This window comes from Panicum virgatum, chromosome 4N (assembly GCF_016808335.1).
Source record: "Panicum virgatum strain AP13 chromosome 4N, P.virgatum_v5, whole genome shotgun sequence".
NCBI classification, from domain to species: Eukaryota; Viridiplantae; Streptophyta; class Magnoliopsida; order Poales; family Poaceae; genus Panicum; species Panicum virgatum.
This window is the reverse complement of record NC_053148.1, coordinates 44,205,395-44,219,899: the sequence shown is the minus strand read 5'-3', so window position 1 is coordinate 44,219,899 and position 14,505 is coordinate 44,205,395. Positions and strand designations below refer to the sequence as shown.

General features: G+C 53.6%; 2 protein-coding genes and 1 long non-coding RNA gene across 3 annotated transcripts; all 3 read left to right on the top strand.

The window, feature by feature from the left end:
* Positions 1-573: 573 nt before the first annotated feature.
* Positions 574-2,587, top strand: LOC120671444 (F-box protein AFR-like). Its single transcript, XM_039951771.1, has one exon. The coding sequence runs from the start codon at positions 853-855 to the stop codon at positions 2,014-2,016; it is 1,164 nt and encodes a 387-aa protein (XP_039807705.1). The 5' UTR covers positions 574-852; the 3' UTR covers positions 2,017-2,587.
* A 2,199-nt stretch (positions 2,588-4,786) lies between these two features.
* On the top strand, positions 4,787-7,025 carry LOC120671443. The gene is made up of 2 exons (XR_005673652.1): positions 4,787-6,331; positions 6,431-7,025. It is a non-coding gene; the product is annotated as an uncharacterized LOC120671443 (long non-coding RNA).
* A 1,286-nt stretch (positions 7,026-8,311) lies between these two features.
* Positions 8,312-12,487, top strand: LOC120671442 (D-3-phosphoglycerate dehydrogenase 3, chloroplastic-like). The gene is made up of 5 exons (XM_039951770.1): positions 8,312-8,970; positions 10,686-11,062; positions 11,238-11,348; positions 11,441-11,536; positions 11,626-12,487. Exons 1-5 carry the CDS (start codon positions 8,391-8,393, stop codon positions 12,295-12,297), a joined length of 1,836 nt encoding a protein of 611 aa, XP_039807704.1. The 5' UTR covers positions 8,312-8,390; the 3' UTR covers positions 12,298-12,487.
* Positions 12,488-14,505: the final 2,018 nt, after the last annotated feature.

Sequence of the window (14,505 nt, the reverse complement as noted above, 5' to 3'; positions counted from 1 at the left end):
TGAGACAAATTTTTTAAACCTAATTAGTCTATGATTATATATTAATTGTCAAATATCAATGAAAATGATACAGACCCAAACCCAAAAAATTTCGCCAATTAAACACAGCCTCAGTCTGCTTCACCGCTATTTCGAGGCTATGTCTTTCAGTGGCGGAGCTTCCCATTGGCATTAGGGGTCATAAGATCCCAATAAAATTTTATAAATCCTATAGAAATCTACTGTTACACCATAGAAGACCCCATTGCATAAACGTGATGACTCCGGTGATATTTGCGGCTGGCTTCCCTCCTGACGGTATTCACTGTCCGTCCACCTTTTTACAAGACTTCTTTTGCTATTTGCTTGCAATATCCTTTTTTTTTGTCTCGTTTGAGCTGTTACATTATAAACACGATCTATATAACTGAGAAAATATCCATGTAAACCTAGGAATAAGGAAAAGAAGTTGTGATTTTCTACGGTAATACTCGTATCATTCTCTGCATACATTGACCTCCTTTTTCTTCCGCCCAGAAAATACTGTTACACGTAGTAATAGATCTAGACGGTTGAAGCTCATCAAACGGTGGAAAACGTTACAACACCAACACCAGATCCGAAACTCTGTGCCGCGCAGGCGCCAGCCCACTTGGTGCAGCGCAGCGCAGGCGGAGCCTGGCCAGCTGAGCAAAGCCGCGCCCCGGCACCTCTATAAATTCGCCGGCCCACCCCCCGCTTCTCTTCCAAGTTCCCTTCCATTCTCCATCAGCCATCACCCAGCCGAATCGAAAACTGCCCCCAAACCCACCCGCGAATCGGACCCAATTCGACCGTGGAATCGCGCCATCCGGCCGCCCCCCGCCCGCCACCATGAGCTTCTCGTCCATGAGCAAGCAGCAGGTGCTGGACGCCGGCGAGGGCGCGGGGGAGGAGGTCGTGGAGCTGATCCCGGGCCTGCCGGAGGAGGTGGCCGAGAAGTGCCTCCTCCACCTGCCCTTCCTCTACCACCGCCTCTTCCGCACCGTCTCCTCCACCTGGAACCGCTTCCTCACCGACGCCCCCGCCAAGCCGCTGCTGCTCGCCCCCGCCCCCGCCGCTGCGGCGGCCGCTGTGTCGGTGTCGTTCTCGCTGCCGTTCCTCTTCGCCTTCGCGTTTGACCCCACGTCGCGGCGCCTCCAGTGCCAGGCGCTCGACCCGTTCTCCCGGAGGTGGCTCCTGCTCCCGCCGGTGCCCGGCGGCGCCGCGGCCGGGTCGTTCGCGGTGGTCGGGCTCCCCCGCCGCGGCGAGATCTACGTGATTGGGGGCGTCGAGGAGGGCGGCGACAAGGCCGTGCGGAGCGTGGCCGTGTACAGCGCCGCGCGGAACGGGTGGGAGGCGGCGGCGGCGATGCGGACGCCCCGCGGGTACATGGCGGCCGGGGAGGTGGGCGGACGCGTGGCGGTGGCCGGGGAGGACGGCGAGGCGGAGGTGTTCGACCCGGAGGCCGGGCGGTGGCTCCCGGCGGCGCCGCGCCGCGGCGCGACGGTGGCACGGTACGACGCCGCGGCGGCGGGCGGGAAGCTGTACGTGACGGAGGGGTGGGCGTGGCCGTTCGAGCGCGCGCCGCGGGGCGCGGTGTACGACGCCGCGGCCGACTCGTGGCGCGAGATGGCGCGCGGGATGCGGGAGGGGTGGACGGGCTCCTGCGCCGTCGCCGGCGGGCGGATGTACATCGTGGCGGAGTACGGGGAGTGGCGCCTGAAGCGGTACGACGAGGCCCGGGACGAGTGGCGGATGGTGGCCGGCGGCGGGGTGCCGCCCGAGGTGCGGCGCCCGCACGTCGTCGCCGGCGAGGTCGGGGAGGTCGCCGGCGGGAGGCGGAGGATATACGTCGTCGGCGCCGGGCTGGACGTCGCCGTGGGCACGGTGTCCGCCGCCGCAGCCGCCGGTGGCCCTCACGGCGTCGAGGAGGAGGTGGTGGAGTGGGAGGTCGTCAAGGGCCCCGCCGAGTTCGCCGGCCTCGCGCCCTGCAACGCGCAGGTCCTCTACGCTTGAGGAAGGCGCGCCCGCCGGAACCCCCCGCGCTGTGCGGGTGGAACGTCTCTGTCGCCGGACGACGGAGGAGCTAGAGCTACTACGGCTCGGCCCAAGTCGGCGCGCCCACGGGCCCCACCAGCGCCGTCCGTACGCGTCACTTCTCGCCGGCGAAGCGCCGTGCTGGCCCACATGTCAGCGGAACGTGACGGCTCCAGCGCCTCGCCGGCAGGAGCGAGTGGCTCGCTGCTGGAAACCCACACCCAGATTGGATTTTCGGAAGAAAAAAAATAAGGAAACACAGATGGGGGAGCAGCCGAGCGGACGAGGATTCGGTGCAGTACCACTGGCTCGCCACGTGGGACCAGTCTGTCAGCGAGCAGTTCGCGGGAGGGGCTGAAGGGTCTTTTCGGCCACTGTCCTCTAGTACTCTGCAAGCAACTAATCGAGCGTGCAAGCAGTAGATTTTTTTTTTTTGCCCCCACCGCTTTGGAGGTTTTTCTTGTACGAGTAGTATATTGTATTTCTGGAGGAACAAAGAGAAGAGGAAAATAAAGATCGGGAAGGATGTGATGTCCTTGCCAAAGAGGAAGAACGAGTGTGATCGTGGCGATGTGAAGTGAGATCGACGTCGACGCGATGGGCATTAAGCCGAAGAAGCAGCAAAAATGGAGCCCCCCAACCCGTAGCTCCAACCGGGAGAAATGTCTCGCCCAATGAAGCGGTCAAGCGCCGGAGTATTTAGCAGCGCGGCGGCCGGCGGCGCACGAGGCCACGAGCCACCAGCGTGCAAGGACCCGCGCGCGCCTTTTCGCCGCCCCGGGCCACCACCACCACCACCACGGCGCCCTGCCGAACCGAGGAGGCGCACGGCGCGACGGGACGGGGTGGAACTGCTCGGTGGCGTGCGCACTGCGCGCCTGGCGCCTCGCTCCCATCCATATCCCGCCGCCACGACCCACGATCGAGGGATGATGGCGTCGTGGTCGTGTGATGGAGGAGAGGAGGTGAGGAGGAGTTGGAACACGAGCACGTCCGTCTCTTTCGCCTCCCGCGGCTCCTTTCCGGGAGCGCAATCATGGCGCGACGGCGACCCGCGAGCCCGAGCACGACGCCGGGAGGGGCCGTAGCGCGGCGTCAGGCACGCCCCGGGCGCGGCCTCCTCCCCAGTCGAGGAGGAGGAATGGGGGGCGCATAATGGCGGCGTGGGCGGTAGGCCCGTGCAGGCCCGCCAGAGACCAACCTTCCCGGGTTCTCCCTCTTCCCCTCTCTCTCTCTCTCTCTCTCTCTCTCTCTCTCGAAGCTAGCTGCGACTGCGAGCGTGCGCGGCCGGCCGGGGAACAGCACTGGCAAATACTTTACCGTCCTTCTTCCTCTGTGCTACGTACTCTACTAGTATGCTTCTACTCTTGTAGCCGCGTTGGCGTTGGTATTAAAGAAGCCGATCCGAATGATGAGCGCCGACGCGGAGCCTAAACAAAGGGGCCGTACTGTCCGGCGCACGGCTACCTCCACCTGCACCTGCACGCTCACGCACAGCTGGGGATGAGCTGAGGGTGTCAGGCTGCCTGTGGCTGTGCGCGCGTGGGGGGTGCGCCCGTGTGGGGGCTGCAGGCTGCGCCTGCGGCGATCTACTCTTCTGCAACTCTGAACCGATCGAGTGATCGACGGATCGAGGATTCTAGAGGTTCAGTGAGGAGGATGTCAAAGCTTGTTTAAGCTGATATGGGGCAGCCTTGTTTATGGGCGCGCGTACGTACCAGGAAGGAGAGGCCGGGGCTTAAGAAAATGGAAACCGGAGGGGCCGGCCGGACCCGGCGCCGGCGGAGCCTGCACTGAAGCAGCGCGCGCGGTGGTGGTCCTTCGGTGATGGTGATCGTCGGCGCGGGCGCGGCGGCCCGTCACGTTACGCGTCGCCACAGCTGCTGCTGCTTGATTTTGGGGATGGGAGAGGGGTCTTTGTGAGTAGGAAATGGCGGCCAACGGGAGGAGAGTAGAGTAATTGGCAGCCGTAAGTGATAGGCACCTTGGATAGATGTGGTTTCAATTAATCAATTCGAGATGTAAGAGGGCAACGACGAGTTTCCGCCGAGTAGAGATGCATGCAAGTAGCATGGCCTGCCAAATGCCAACCCATTGGGTTGCCGCGGGGTCACCTCACCTGCATGCGTACACTGGAGGAGCAGCACAATACGACATCAGCGCATTTCTAAGCACAAAACGGCTATAAACCCAAGGGATTGCGCAAAATGGCTAGAAATGCACATGGGCATCGTCCGAGGGATCCAAGTGACCGGCCCTAACAGTAGCGATTTCTGAAAGGAGCATCAATACTGGAGAATTAATTATTATTATTTTTAAAAAAGAGAGAACAAAGCCAACGAAATCCAACCATGCACCGCTGCACATCTTTGCTACCAGTCTACCCGGACTGGACACACAAGGTCGATCACATGCAGTACTAACGTAAGTGGAATTTCGTAATCCGGCCACATCTCCTGCACTGATTGCGTGCAAATGGCACACTTGGGGACACCCACTTGCTGCGAATCCGTGCTGTCCTGCCCATCGATTCGGTTCCAGACGTAAACGTGACCGACCCCCCCCCCCCCCCCCCCCCAGCAACTGGGGCATGTGTGATAGATATATCCTGCAATCCTGTTCAAGCTCAACTGCTGCATGATGATCATCACTGACAATTTGGCTGCAGGACTAAGCGGGAACCGAAGCCACTTGTGCTGCCTGATCGCAACTCCGGACGAAGTTCTTCCACGGGCACCGGTCCAACTCGCGTTCCGCGCGGTGCTATCTTTATCTTTAATAGACGAAACTTGACCCTGCCATCGGGCCAAATCGATCGATCGTTCAGCCACGTCGCTCTTATTTCTTACACGTCCGATTGTGATCCAGCGGTTGGAACTGGTTATCACGAAGGGTCTCAAGCTGTCGTTCCGGTGCCTGTTTATGGTTTCGCAATCCTTCGTTTCAGACTGTTGGGCTCGGCGATCCATTGTTTCCCACCGCCGCTTGGCCTCCTCCGGCTCCACGTCCTCCCGCCGCCTGCTCCGGCCTCCAGCACGCTCCGTCCATCGCGCCGCCCGGCGGTCGCACGAATCGATTAGGACGGCGACAAGGCGAAGGGGACAGGCGCTGTGTTCACGAGCCCTGACGCTGCTTAACTGCTTCCCCCAGCATCCATTCCACATAGCCTCAGTCAGCGGGAACTCGGCGTGCGGCGAGGGAGTCAATTCCTCCTTGCCGCTGTCCACGCTACTCCGGCAGCCCTCGTCGCCCTCCATGCTGGGCTTCCGTGTCTCTAGTGGTGAAGCTCACGCTGCCGCCGCCGCTATCTTACTGGTTGTCAACTCCGTTTTCCTGCGACCGAGCACATAGCCTCGGCGCCTGCCCAACCACATGTCGTAGCGGCGCCGTCTCCGCCGCAGGGTCCAGGAAGCGCGAGCCTGCGAGCGTTGTTGCTGGCACCACCTCCACGCATCCAACTCCAGCTCCAGGTTCTGTACTCTCTCCAGCACCTTTTTGTGATATCGTAAGCTCCGCACTACATCATTCATCTATACCGCAAGCAAGCTAGTTCCGCAAGGATATGTTGCTAGGACAAAGGTAAATTTTCTTTCCCCCGATATAATCAGCCCTGCCAAAGTGTGGGTACTGGTGACCTCCTTCATTTACTTCCATGCCCATTTACTGTTCGCTGAAATGTCAATGTAGCATATAAATTTGATTGAGCAGGAGCAAAGCATGTTTTACTGAAGTACTTATTGATCTTGTTCCTGATGCTAAACAAGTGAAAATTGACAAATGAAGCAATTATTATTGTGTGTCAAGTATTAGTTTTCATCCACTTCTTCAGTTTCTGGCAAGTAATCTTCTTGAGCGCATTATATCTGCCTCTCTATCCCCAACGTTGGCATATGTTCTGGGCTCTTTAGTATCCACCGACATGCTTAGAATAATTAAGTATAAAGCCATTAATTTGCTAGGTTCATTTCTATTGCTTGCTCAGTCAGATACTCAGATAAAAAATACCGATTTGAAATCTTATGCTGACGAGTTGCAATGCATATGCCAAGGTCAAATTTCAACAAAATAAAATCAACATGGTATTAGCGCTGACAAAATTAGTACAATTGAAATAGCAACCGCACAATTTTAATACCCTTAAAATTTTTGTACATTATCAATATACCATTATACATGAGACATGATTGAGTTGATTGAGTGCTATGAAGGATTGCATTTGGCCGCACAAGTTGAGCCGGCCTTGATGTATCTGTATATACAAGATATACCTTCACTCATAGGAGATACACCCCAGGTGCTTAATTGCTTGTCTATGAGACCTCATTTTGATGATTCTTCTGCTTTGTTGCAGTTTCTTGTACCATGTTAATCAAATGACTGTGTTGCACTGCAGGTTGCTGGAGATGGCAAATATAGCAATGAGTCCAAGTTAACTCTTATGTGCTATATCAAATAATTTACTACCATTCAATTGTTCAAGACAGATTTTTGCATTTCGTCCATTGTTGTTTCCTGGCATATAACAGAGGACCAGTAAAAGGAAAACGATTATCAAAAAAGGTGAAATGTCTCTGCTAACAAAGTCCCTTCTTATTAGGATCTATTTATGTCAGCCAACAAGAAAGTGATGACGACTGAAGTTAGCCGAGGAGATGAAGCCACGAAGGAGCCTAAGTCCAACGAGAGGCTCGGCTCCACGCATCATGACTTTTGAGACTGACAGCTTGCAACTTTGCAAAGACCAGTTGCTCTCTTTTTAATCTTCTCTTCAGATTGTCAGAAATGGTCATAATTCCATGGGGGAATAATACCAAAACTACATTATGATTCTGCTCCTATCTCATTTATTTTCGCTAAAATTGTTTGTCCCTGTTATTGTAGTTTCTTCTGTAATTGTTCTTTGTCATCAAGTACTAATCCACAGTTCCACACAATGAATTACACGGATGCTCAGAGTATTGATGTGAATGAATACAGCTGAAAAGATATTTCCTAAAACATTTGGCTTCTATGTTTGTTTTGATCATAATATTTTTTTAATAAAATGTTTTGATCATAATAAACATGGACTCTAGAAACCACTCACCTTGTCAATATTTTAATTTAGATTTTAATATACAAATCCAAAAAGCCTGATCCGTTCCAGGGAGGGCGCGGCAAAGCCGCGCCGGTGTTTCTAGTTCTTCTCGGATCCGTGCCGGGCCACCTGCTCGTGCCGGAGCCGCGATACCAAGTGGCAGGCAGCAGTCACGCTGCTGGCTTCTATTCGGCTGTTGCTGCCGTTCACTTCGCTGCAGGTCCAGAGTTGCATCGTCACGAAAAAGATGCCCAGCTCGACAAGATGAGCGCGTGCAGACAGCACACGCGAGCTGACAAAAAAAAACTGAGCAGAGATACGATCAGCACAGCAGCTGCGAGCAGAAACGCCTGCGCATGCCATCCGTCATCTGAGAGCGCGCGCGCCGCGCCCTGCGCCCGCGGAACGCCATCGTCGTCACCACGATGTCCGCATCCGGCAGGCCTTTCTTACTCCCTGCGGCGCGCCGCCCGCACGCGTTCCTCGATCGCGGCGTGCGCTCGCTCCTCGCTCGCGGTGTCCGAAAGCACACGGGCAGGGCGTCTGGCGGTTGTCTCCACTCTCCACGGGCGCGGCGTGACGCGAACCTGCCTGGCGTTTCTGTTCGTTCGCCGGTGTGGTGTCCGGCACCGGTTCGGCGGGCCGGCCGGCCGGTGTGCCTGACGATGACGAAGTAGCCGAGCCGAACGGTACAGGCTCGCACAGAAAAAGCAGTGGTGGCGTCTCGCCGTTTGGGGGGTTCCCGTGCCGGCAGCCGTGTCCGCCTCCGTCCGGCGCGGTCGCTCCCGCCGCCGCCGGGCCGCGGAGCAGTAGCGGGCCTACGACGTCCTCGGCCCGGGGCCGTGCGGAACCCGATGGGACCAGTTGGGCCTTACTGGATGGACGACTCGAAATGATGGAGATACCCCAATTACGTGACATTGGCCCCCTTTCTTATATCTTTTTCCTTTTCTTTTCCATCATTTTGGCATGTGAAAAGGCAGTAAGATTGAAATGGCCAATGTCATACAAAAATCGTAGCATAAAATGTCTATCATCTTGAATTCAGTAGTACGGAGTAGTTTTGAAAAGCACACCAGCAATTGCAAAATCGACAAGCTAAAAAGGAGGCGAAGCGGTGAAGCGGCGATAACGTTCAACGTCGTCTCGTCGTCGGTCTTCGCGATCGTCTCCCACAAACCAGCAGGCGAGGCGACACCTATCAGACTGAGAGGCTCCCGCGATCCACACCGATTCACTTCGCCACTCCTCAGTCACACACTCGCCGCACGAGCCCATGGCCTTGGCGACGCCACTCCGCCACCTCCTCCCCGTGGCGGCGGCGCCGTCCACGGCCCCCGACCCCGCCGGGCCGTCCCTGACCACCCGCCGCGCCCTCTCGCTCCCCCGGGTCAGCCTCCGCCTCCGCTCCAGCGTCGCCGCGTCCACGTCCCCCAAGCCCAGGTCCGCCGTGACGGCGGCGGCGTCCGCGGCGGCCGGGCGGCCGACGGTGCTTGTCACGGAGAAGCTGGGCCCCGCGGGGCTGGACCTGCTGCGCGCGTTCGCGAACGTGGACTGCTCGTACGAGCTCACGGCGGAGGAGCTCCGCGCCAAGGTCTCGCTCGTCGACGCGCTGGTGGTGCGCAGCGGGACGCGCGTCACGCGGGAGGTGTTCGAGGCCGCGCGCGGCAGGCTCCGGGTCGTCGGCCGCGCCGGCGTCGGGATCGACAATGTCGACCTCCAGGCGGCCACCGAGGCCGGCTGCCTCGTCGTCAACGCGCCCACCGCCAACACGGTCGCCGCCGCCGAGCACGCCATCGCGCTCCTCACCGCCATGGCGCGCAATGTCGCGCAGGCCGACGCGTCGCTCAAGGCCGGTACGCACGCACCTCGTTCCTTGCTCCGAACAAACGCGCCTGCACCGATAGCACAACCGGGTCGTTCCTACCACACGTTGTGCGAATAGATAAGGTTGTACTACTGTTAACAATGTGCACGTGCTCCCTGATAATGAAATTGCGAAATGCGATCGCGATTTTCTGCTACTAGTTTCCGATAGGTGATCATTGTTTTAAATTGCCGGCTAAGGCATTTAGCGATCTATGTCTAAAAACAGGCTATAGCCGGCTATAACTGGCTATAGCGACAGTTAAGAGCTAAGTTGCACATGAAAAATCTTTGCTAAATCTCTCTCAAATAACTATAGGGGGAGATAGCGGAAGCTATAGCCGGAGATTTAAAACCTTGTAGGTGATGCACATTACTCCCTAGTGAAATGTAGTTCATGTTACGCCGACCAGCCCACATGTTTGTTGTTAGGATAACCAGGATGGGAGCTTGCCTGCATCACGTTTCTAACGTCCGATAGTTTCAAAAGTTAGGTTGCAAACGATGCTGGCGTGATGTCGAATGCAAAATTGCTTATGTGCTTCCAACAATCGTGTCACGCCAGTGGCATGATGAAGGTGTTCATCTCAATTATCACCACTCATGGATTGTGTTTGGTTAAGGAACGAAATGGTGCAAACTGCATACTGATCAGAGGTGATTGCAGAGCACATACTAGATCAAATATCGATTGTGCGATGTTGCCAGTGTCATTCTAGAAAATATAAACAAGTACTTGCAGTGTAATGCATGTGATTGTCTGCTGACATTAAAGAGTAGCAGAAGCTTTAATTTTTGAAGCACGTATTGGGGTTTTATTATTATGATATTCCTAAGGCCCATTCTGGTATCCTCTTATCCTCTTACAGTTAGTTGCTCCTTAACCAAGCAACTGTGGGTAAACATTCTTGCTGTTTTCGGCAAACTTTTCCCCGATCCCAGAGCAGGAGTCACCCTGCAGGATCGTCGGGAGGAGCTGCACCTCTTGGGCAAACGAACACAAAAGAGGTTTTGACACACTCTTTGCATTGATCACTTGGGAAGTTTGGAAAGAGAGAAATACGAGAGTTCTCCGCACGGCGTGCTTACAACAGAGTCAACTGCTCTCGAAGATCAAGGCCGAAGCTGAAAATTGGGTCGCCGTAGGAGCAGTAGCGCTGGGTTGTCTCGGGAGGGGGGGGGGGGGGGGGGGGGGGTAGTTCACTATCATTGGTCTCTCATCTTTTGTTGTTCTCGTTACGTGTAATACACAATTAAAGTGGAAGGGGTGCGCTCTAGCGTGTTGTAAAAACTCTTTTCCTATCTTAATACAAAGATGCGCAATTCTCTTACGTATTCGATAAAAAAATATAGTGATATTCCTACTTGCCATAAAGAAATCCATTCTTTCTACAGTTCTTCTAATAACCAATACAGTTCTTATGTATCGATCAGTTAGTTGCTTTTAACTTCGGATACTTGAGATTTTATCCTGTATTCTTGCAGCACTGAATAATAACAGTGCTCTTATTGCTGATTATTAGCTGGCAGCAGTGATCATTTTGAGACATAAAATCCACAATTGTTAACTAACAGATTTCAGGCATACCATGTTCCACCAGTAGGTTCATATTTATAAACATTACAAGGTCATTTCGGCAGTGGCGATGTTGTGCCAAGTTCAGTTGTGCTGAGTTGGTGTTGTGATTGGCTTTGCATAATTCAGGCAAATGGCAACGGAGCAAATATGTTGGTGTTACCTTGGTGGGGAAGGTACTAGCAGTTATGGGCTTTGGAAAGGTAGGCTCGGAAGTAGCTCGGCGCGCAAAAGGACTTGGGATGGATATCATTGCTCATGACCCATATGCTCCTGTTGATAGAGCTCGGGCAATTGGTGTAGATCTTGTATCATTTGATGAGGCCATTTCTACATCTGACTTCATATCACTGCATATGCCTTTAACTCCATCCACGGCAAAGATTTTCAATGATGAAACTTTTGCAAAAATGAAAAAGGGTGTTAGAATTATTAATGTTGCAAGGGGTGGAGTTGTTGATGAAGATGCATTGCTGAGAGCACTTGACAATGGAACAGTTGCCCAGGTAATTCCTGTCGTTCTGGCTACTCATGACTCATCCAAATGTTGACAGTGCATATTGCTGTTGCCTGTTATCCAATTCCCATATGCATCTAATATCTATTCACTGCGCAATGTTTTGTAAGAAAAAAGAGAGACATTTTAAGCCTTTTTCCTAATTGCCTTGTGGTGTGAGTCAGGCTGCACTTGATGTATTTACTGAGGAGCCACCACCGAGAGACAGCAAGTTGGTGCAGCATGAGAATGTCACTGTAACACCGCACCTTGGAGCTAGCACAACAGAAGCGCAGGTTTACTAGTCTTTTCCTAGAAAACTTATTTCTACCACATCATACTAGCTTATCCTCTTTACTGAGAGAACTCTTATACTGAACCTCTACAGGAAGGTGTAGCCCTTGAAATTGCAGAGGCTGTTATTGGTGCCCTGAGAGGAAATCTGGCTGCCACAGCTGTGAATGCCCCAATGGTCCCTGCTGAGGTACTTCCATTACCAAGGAATATATTATTCCTTTCAAGGACAATTTTGCAAATCTGCTTGAGTCTAAATGGCACAATCTCTTATCACAGGTTTTATCAGAGCTGTCTCCCTATGTTGTCCTTGCTGAGAAGCTGGGCCGACTTGTCGTGCAACTCGTAGCTGGTGGGAGTGGGGTTAAGGTCGTAAAGGTTGTCTACTCATCAGCTAGAGACCCCGATGACTTGGACACAAGACTTCTTCGTGCCATGGTCACCAAAGGCATCATCGAACCTATTTCGAGTGCATTCGTCAATATTGTCAATGCAGACTATGTTGCCAGGCAAAGAGGCCTTCAGATCATCGAGGAGAGAATTCTCCTTTACGGTTCACCTGAAATCCCCCTAGACTCCATCCAAGTTCACCTCACCAATGTGGAGTCCAAGTTTGCTGGTGCCTTGTCTGATGCAGGTGACATCAGAGTTGAAGGCAAGGTTAAGGATGGCTCCCCGCATCTCACGCTTGTCGGGTCTTTCAGTGTTGACGTTAGCCTTGAGGGCAACCTGATACTGTGCTGCCAAATTGATCAGGCAGGTATCATTGGGAAGGTGGGATCGATCTTGGGAAAGATGAATGTGAATGTGAGTTTCATGAGCGTTGGAAGGACTGCTCCTGGAAAGCAGGCGATAATGGCCATTGGGGTTGATGAGGAGCCCGAGAAGGAAGCTCTCAAGCTGATCGGTGACATACCGTCTGTCGAGGAGTTTGTCTTTCTTAAGCTTTAGAGAGGAAATAACCAAGTAGGTAGGTACCGGAGGTAACATTTGTGCTATGTTAGCTTGAGATTGATTTTTCCAAGCTTCTAGGGGCTAGTTTTGGGGTACTGTACATTGGCATTCTTTGGTGTCCTTCAGGACACGCCACAGATAACAGTATATATCAAGAAATGCATGCAAAAAATGCAATTTTTCCTCTTGGGCGTGCTATCCTGCTTATCAGTTGAACTCTGTTGTCATTGCGTTGGCTTATCTCATCTGTGTAGTTGATCTGAAATATGTTGGTGATGTTGTTAGAATCTGTGTCTCTGTTTTCAGTTTTTTTCTGGATACTGAACTGGAGAGCTCTGTTCTGACTTGTCACACTCCTGCTGCCCTGGCAAACAAGCGCGTATAGCAGTGTTTACATTCTGTTCTGCCCCAAAACCAACACTTCCTTCTAGCTCTCTGAAGTCTGAACCATTTGGTTTACATCCCTGAAGCTGTACACCTATTGTCAGTGCATGCAGATCGAATGCTACAGTATTTGTGCCTAACTTGTTAGCTATTACGATTATTGGCCATGTTTGGATACTCTAACTTAGTTAGGGGCGCGTTTGATTTCTACAGTAAATTTTACGCGTATGTTTTTCGAGAAGAGAATCTCGCATGTATGGAGTACTAAATGAAGTCTATTTGCAAAACCTTTTTAGAGATGGGTGTAACTTTTTGAGATGAATCTAGTGACGGTAATTAATTGATGATTTGCTACAGTGTTACTACAGTAGCCATTCTTTAATCATGCGGTCAAAGGCCTCATCAGATTCGTCTCGCGATTTACACGGGGGGTTGTGGAGGTGGTTTTGTAATTAGACTTCATTTAATACTCTAAATTAGTGGTCAAAGGGAACAATGAATCTCTTTATGATAAACAAATCCATTTTACACCAAAAAGTTTTCGCGAAATCTTTTACACCCCAAACCAAACACAGCCTAGAGGTTAGAGTTAGTATCTAACTCAAAAGTATCCTTGAACTAACTCTAACTAAAGAGGTGTTTGGATGGAAGAGTTAGATTGGCGATTAATGCACTTTTCCAATCATTTGACCTTTCTCCAGCAGGATTTGGTGTGGCTGACTCGTGTGACCTCCTCCATGGCTCCTCTCTCCACCTCTCCCTCCCACGCCGCCCCCCCATCTCTCCCGAAATTTCCTCCCTCCCCTCCACCTCCACCGCCACCTCTCTCTCACGCCGGAGCACGGCCGCGGCGGCACGGTGCGTCGCGGCAAGAGGTGGCGGCCATGGACTGCCACCTACTGCACGCTCCCGGCGGCCTGCCTCCTCACCGGCGATTCCATCTTCCCCAACAACGTGGGCTACTACGACACGGTCCTGCTCCTATCCTCGGTGGCGGCGGCCACCGCCGCGCTGGAGCTCCGGTGGAGCCGCGTGACGCTGCGCGCGTGGTGGCCAGGGGCGGTGGCGCTCCAGGGCGGATCCTGGGCGGCGCGATAGGGAACTCCAAAGGCCGGTGGCGCAACTCGAATTGATGGTCGGGGAGGCTCCAGGGGCGGCGGCGCTCCAGGGACGGATCTGGGCGGCGCGATAGGGTGCTCCAGGGGCCGGCGGCGCAGCTCGATTCGACGGTCGGCGCAGCGAGTTCAGCGACAGACGGCCGGCCGGCGCGCCCACCCTGGGCGGCGTGGGGCTGGGAGGGCGGCAAGAGGGTTCCTGGGCCGCGCCGCGGCTATCGTTGCAGAGGGGGCAGCGATGGGAGGGTGTCGTGCGGAGGGAGCCAGGGAGGAGGCCGATTCGGCCGCAAACCGATCCATGGAGAGAGAAAAATGTGTGGCCCACTCCAATCTAACCCAAATAAGCACTCCTTGGAGGGGATAGTTTTTTGGGGTGGGTTAGATGCATCTAAGTTAGATGTATCTAACCCAATCTAACCCACCCTCTTTGGATATTTTTGGGTTAGATGACCCCAATCTAACTCTAACCCATGAATCCAAACAGGACCATTCCAATTACGGCCTTTTCTTCTCCCGACTAAATCATATCTAGTACTGTTTTGCAGGATTTGAGGCACGTGAAACCATTTCACATAATTGGGCACAACTTCCCCCTTCCGTTCCTATCATCACGAGTGAAGCAGTGAACAACCGGTGGTGTATCTCCAGAGTTTTGAGCACGTTTTCTTGTCCCCAGCCATGTGATCCACCAACTGCATTGTCGAGC

Bases quoted from the DNA above. Each gene is read 5' to 3' on its own strand.
- LOC120671444 (XM_039951771.1), top strand. From the start codon at position 853: ATGAGCTTCTCGTCCATGAGCAAGCAGCAGGTGCTGGACGCCGGCGAG.
- LOC120671442 (XM_039951770.1), top strand. From the start codon at position 8,391: ATGGCCTTGGCGACGCCACTCCGCCACCTCCTCCCCGTGGCGGCGGCG. The intron at 8,971-10,685 runs GTACGCACGCAC...TGCATAATTCAG, and splicing joins CGACGCGTCGCTCAAGGCCG to GCAAATGGCAACGGAGCAAA. The intron at 11,349-11,440 runs GTTTACTAGTCT...GAACCTCTACAG, and splicing joins CTAGCACAACAGAAGCGCAG to GAAGGTGTAGCCCTTGAAAT.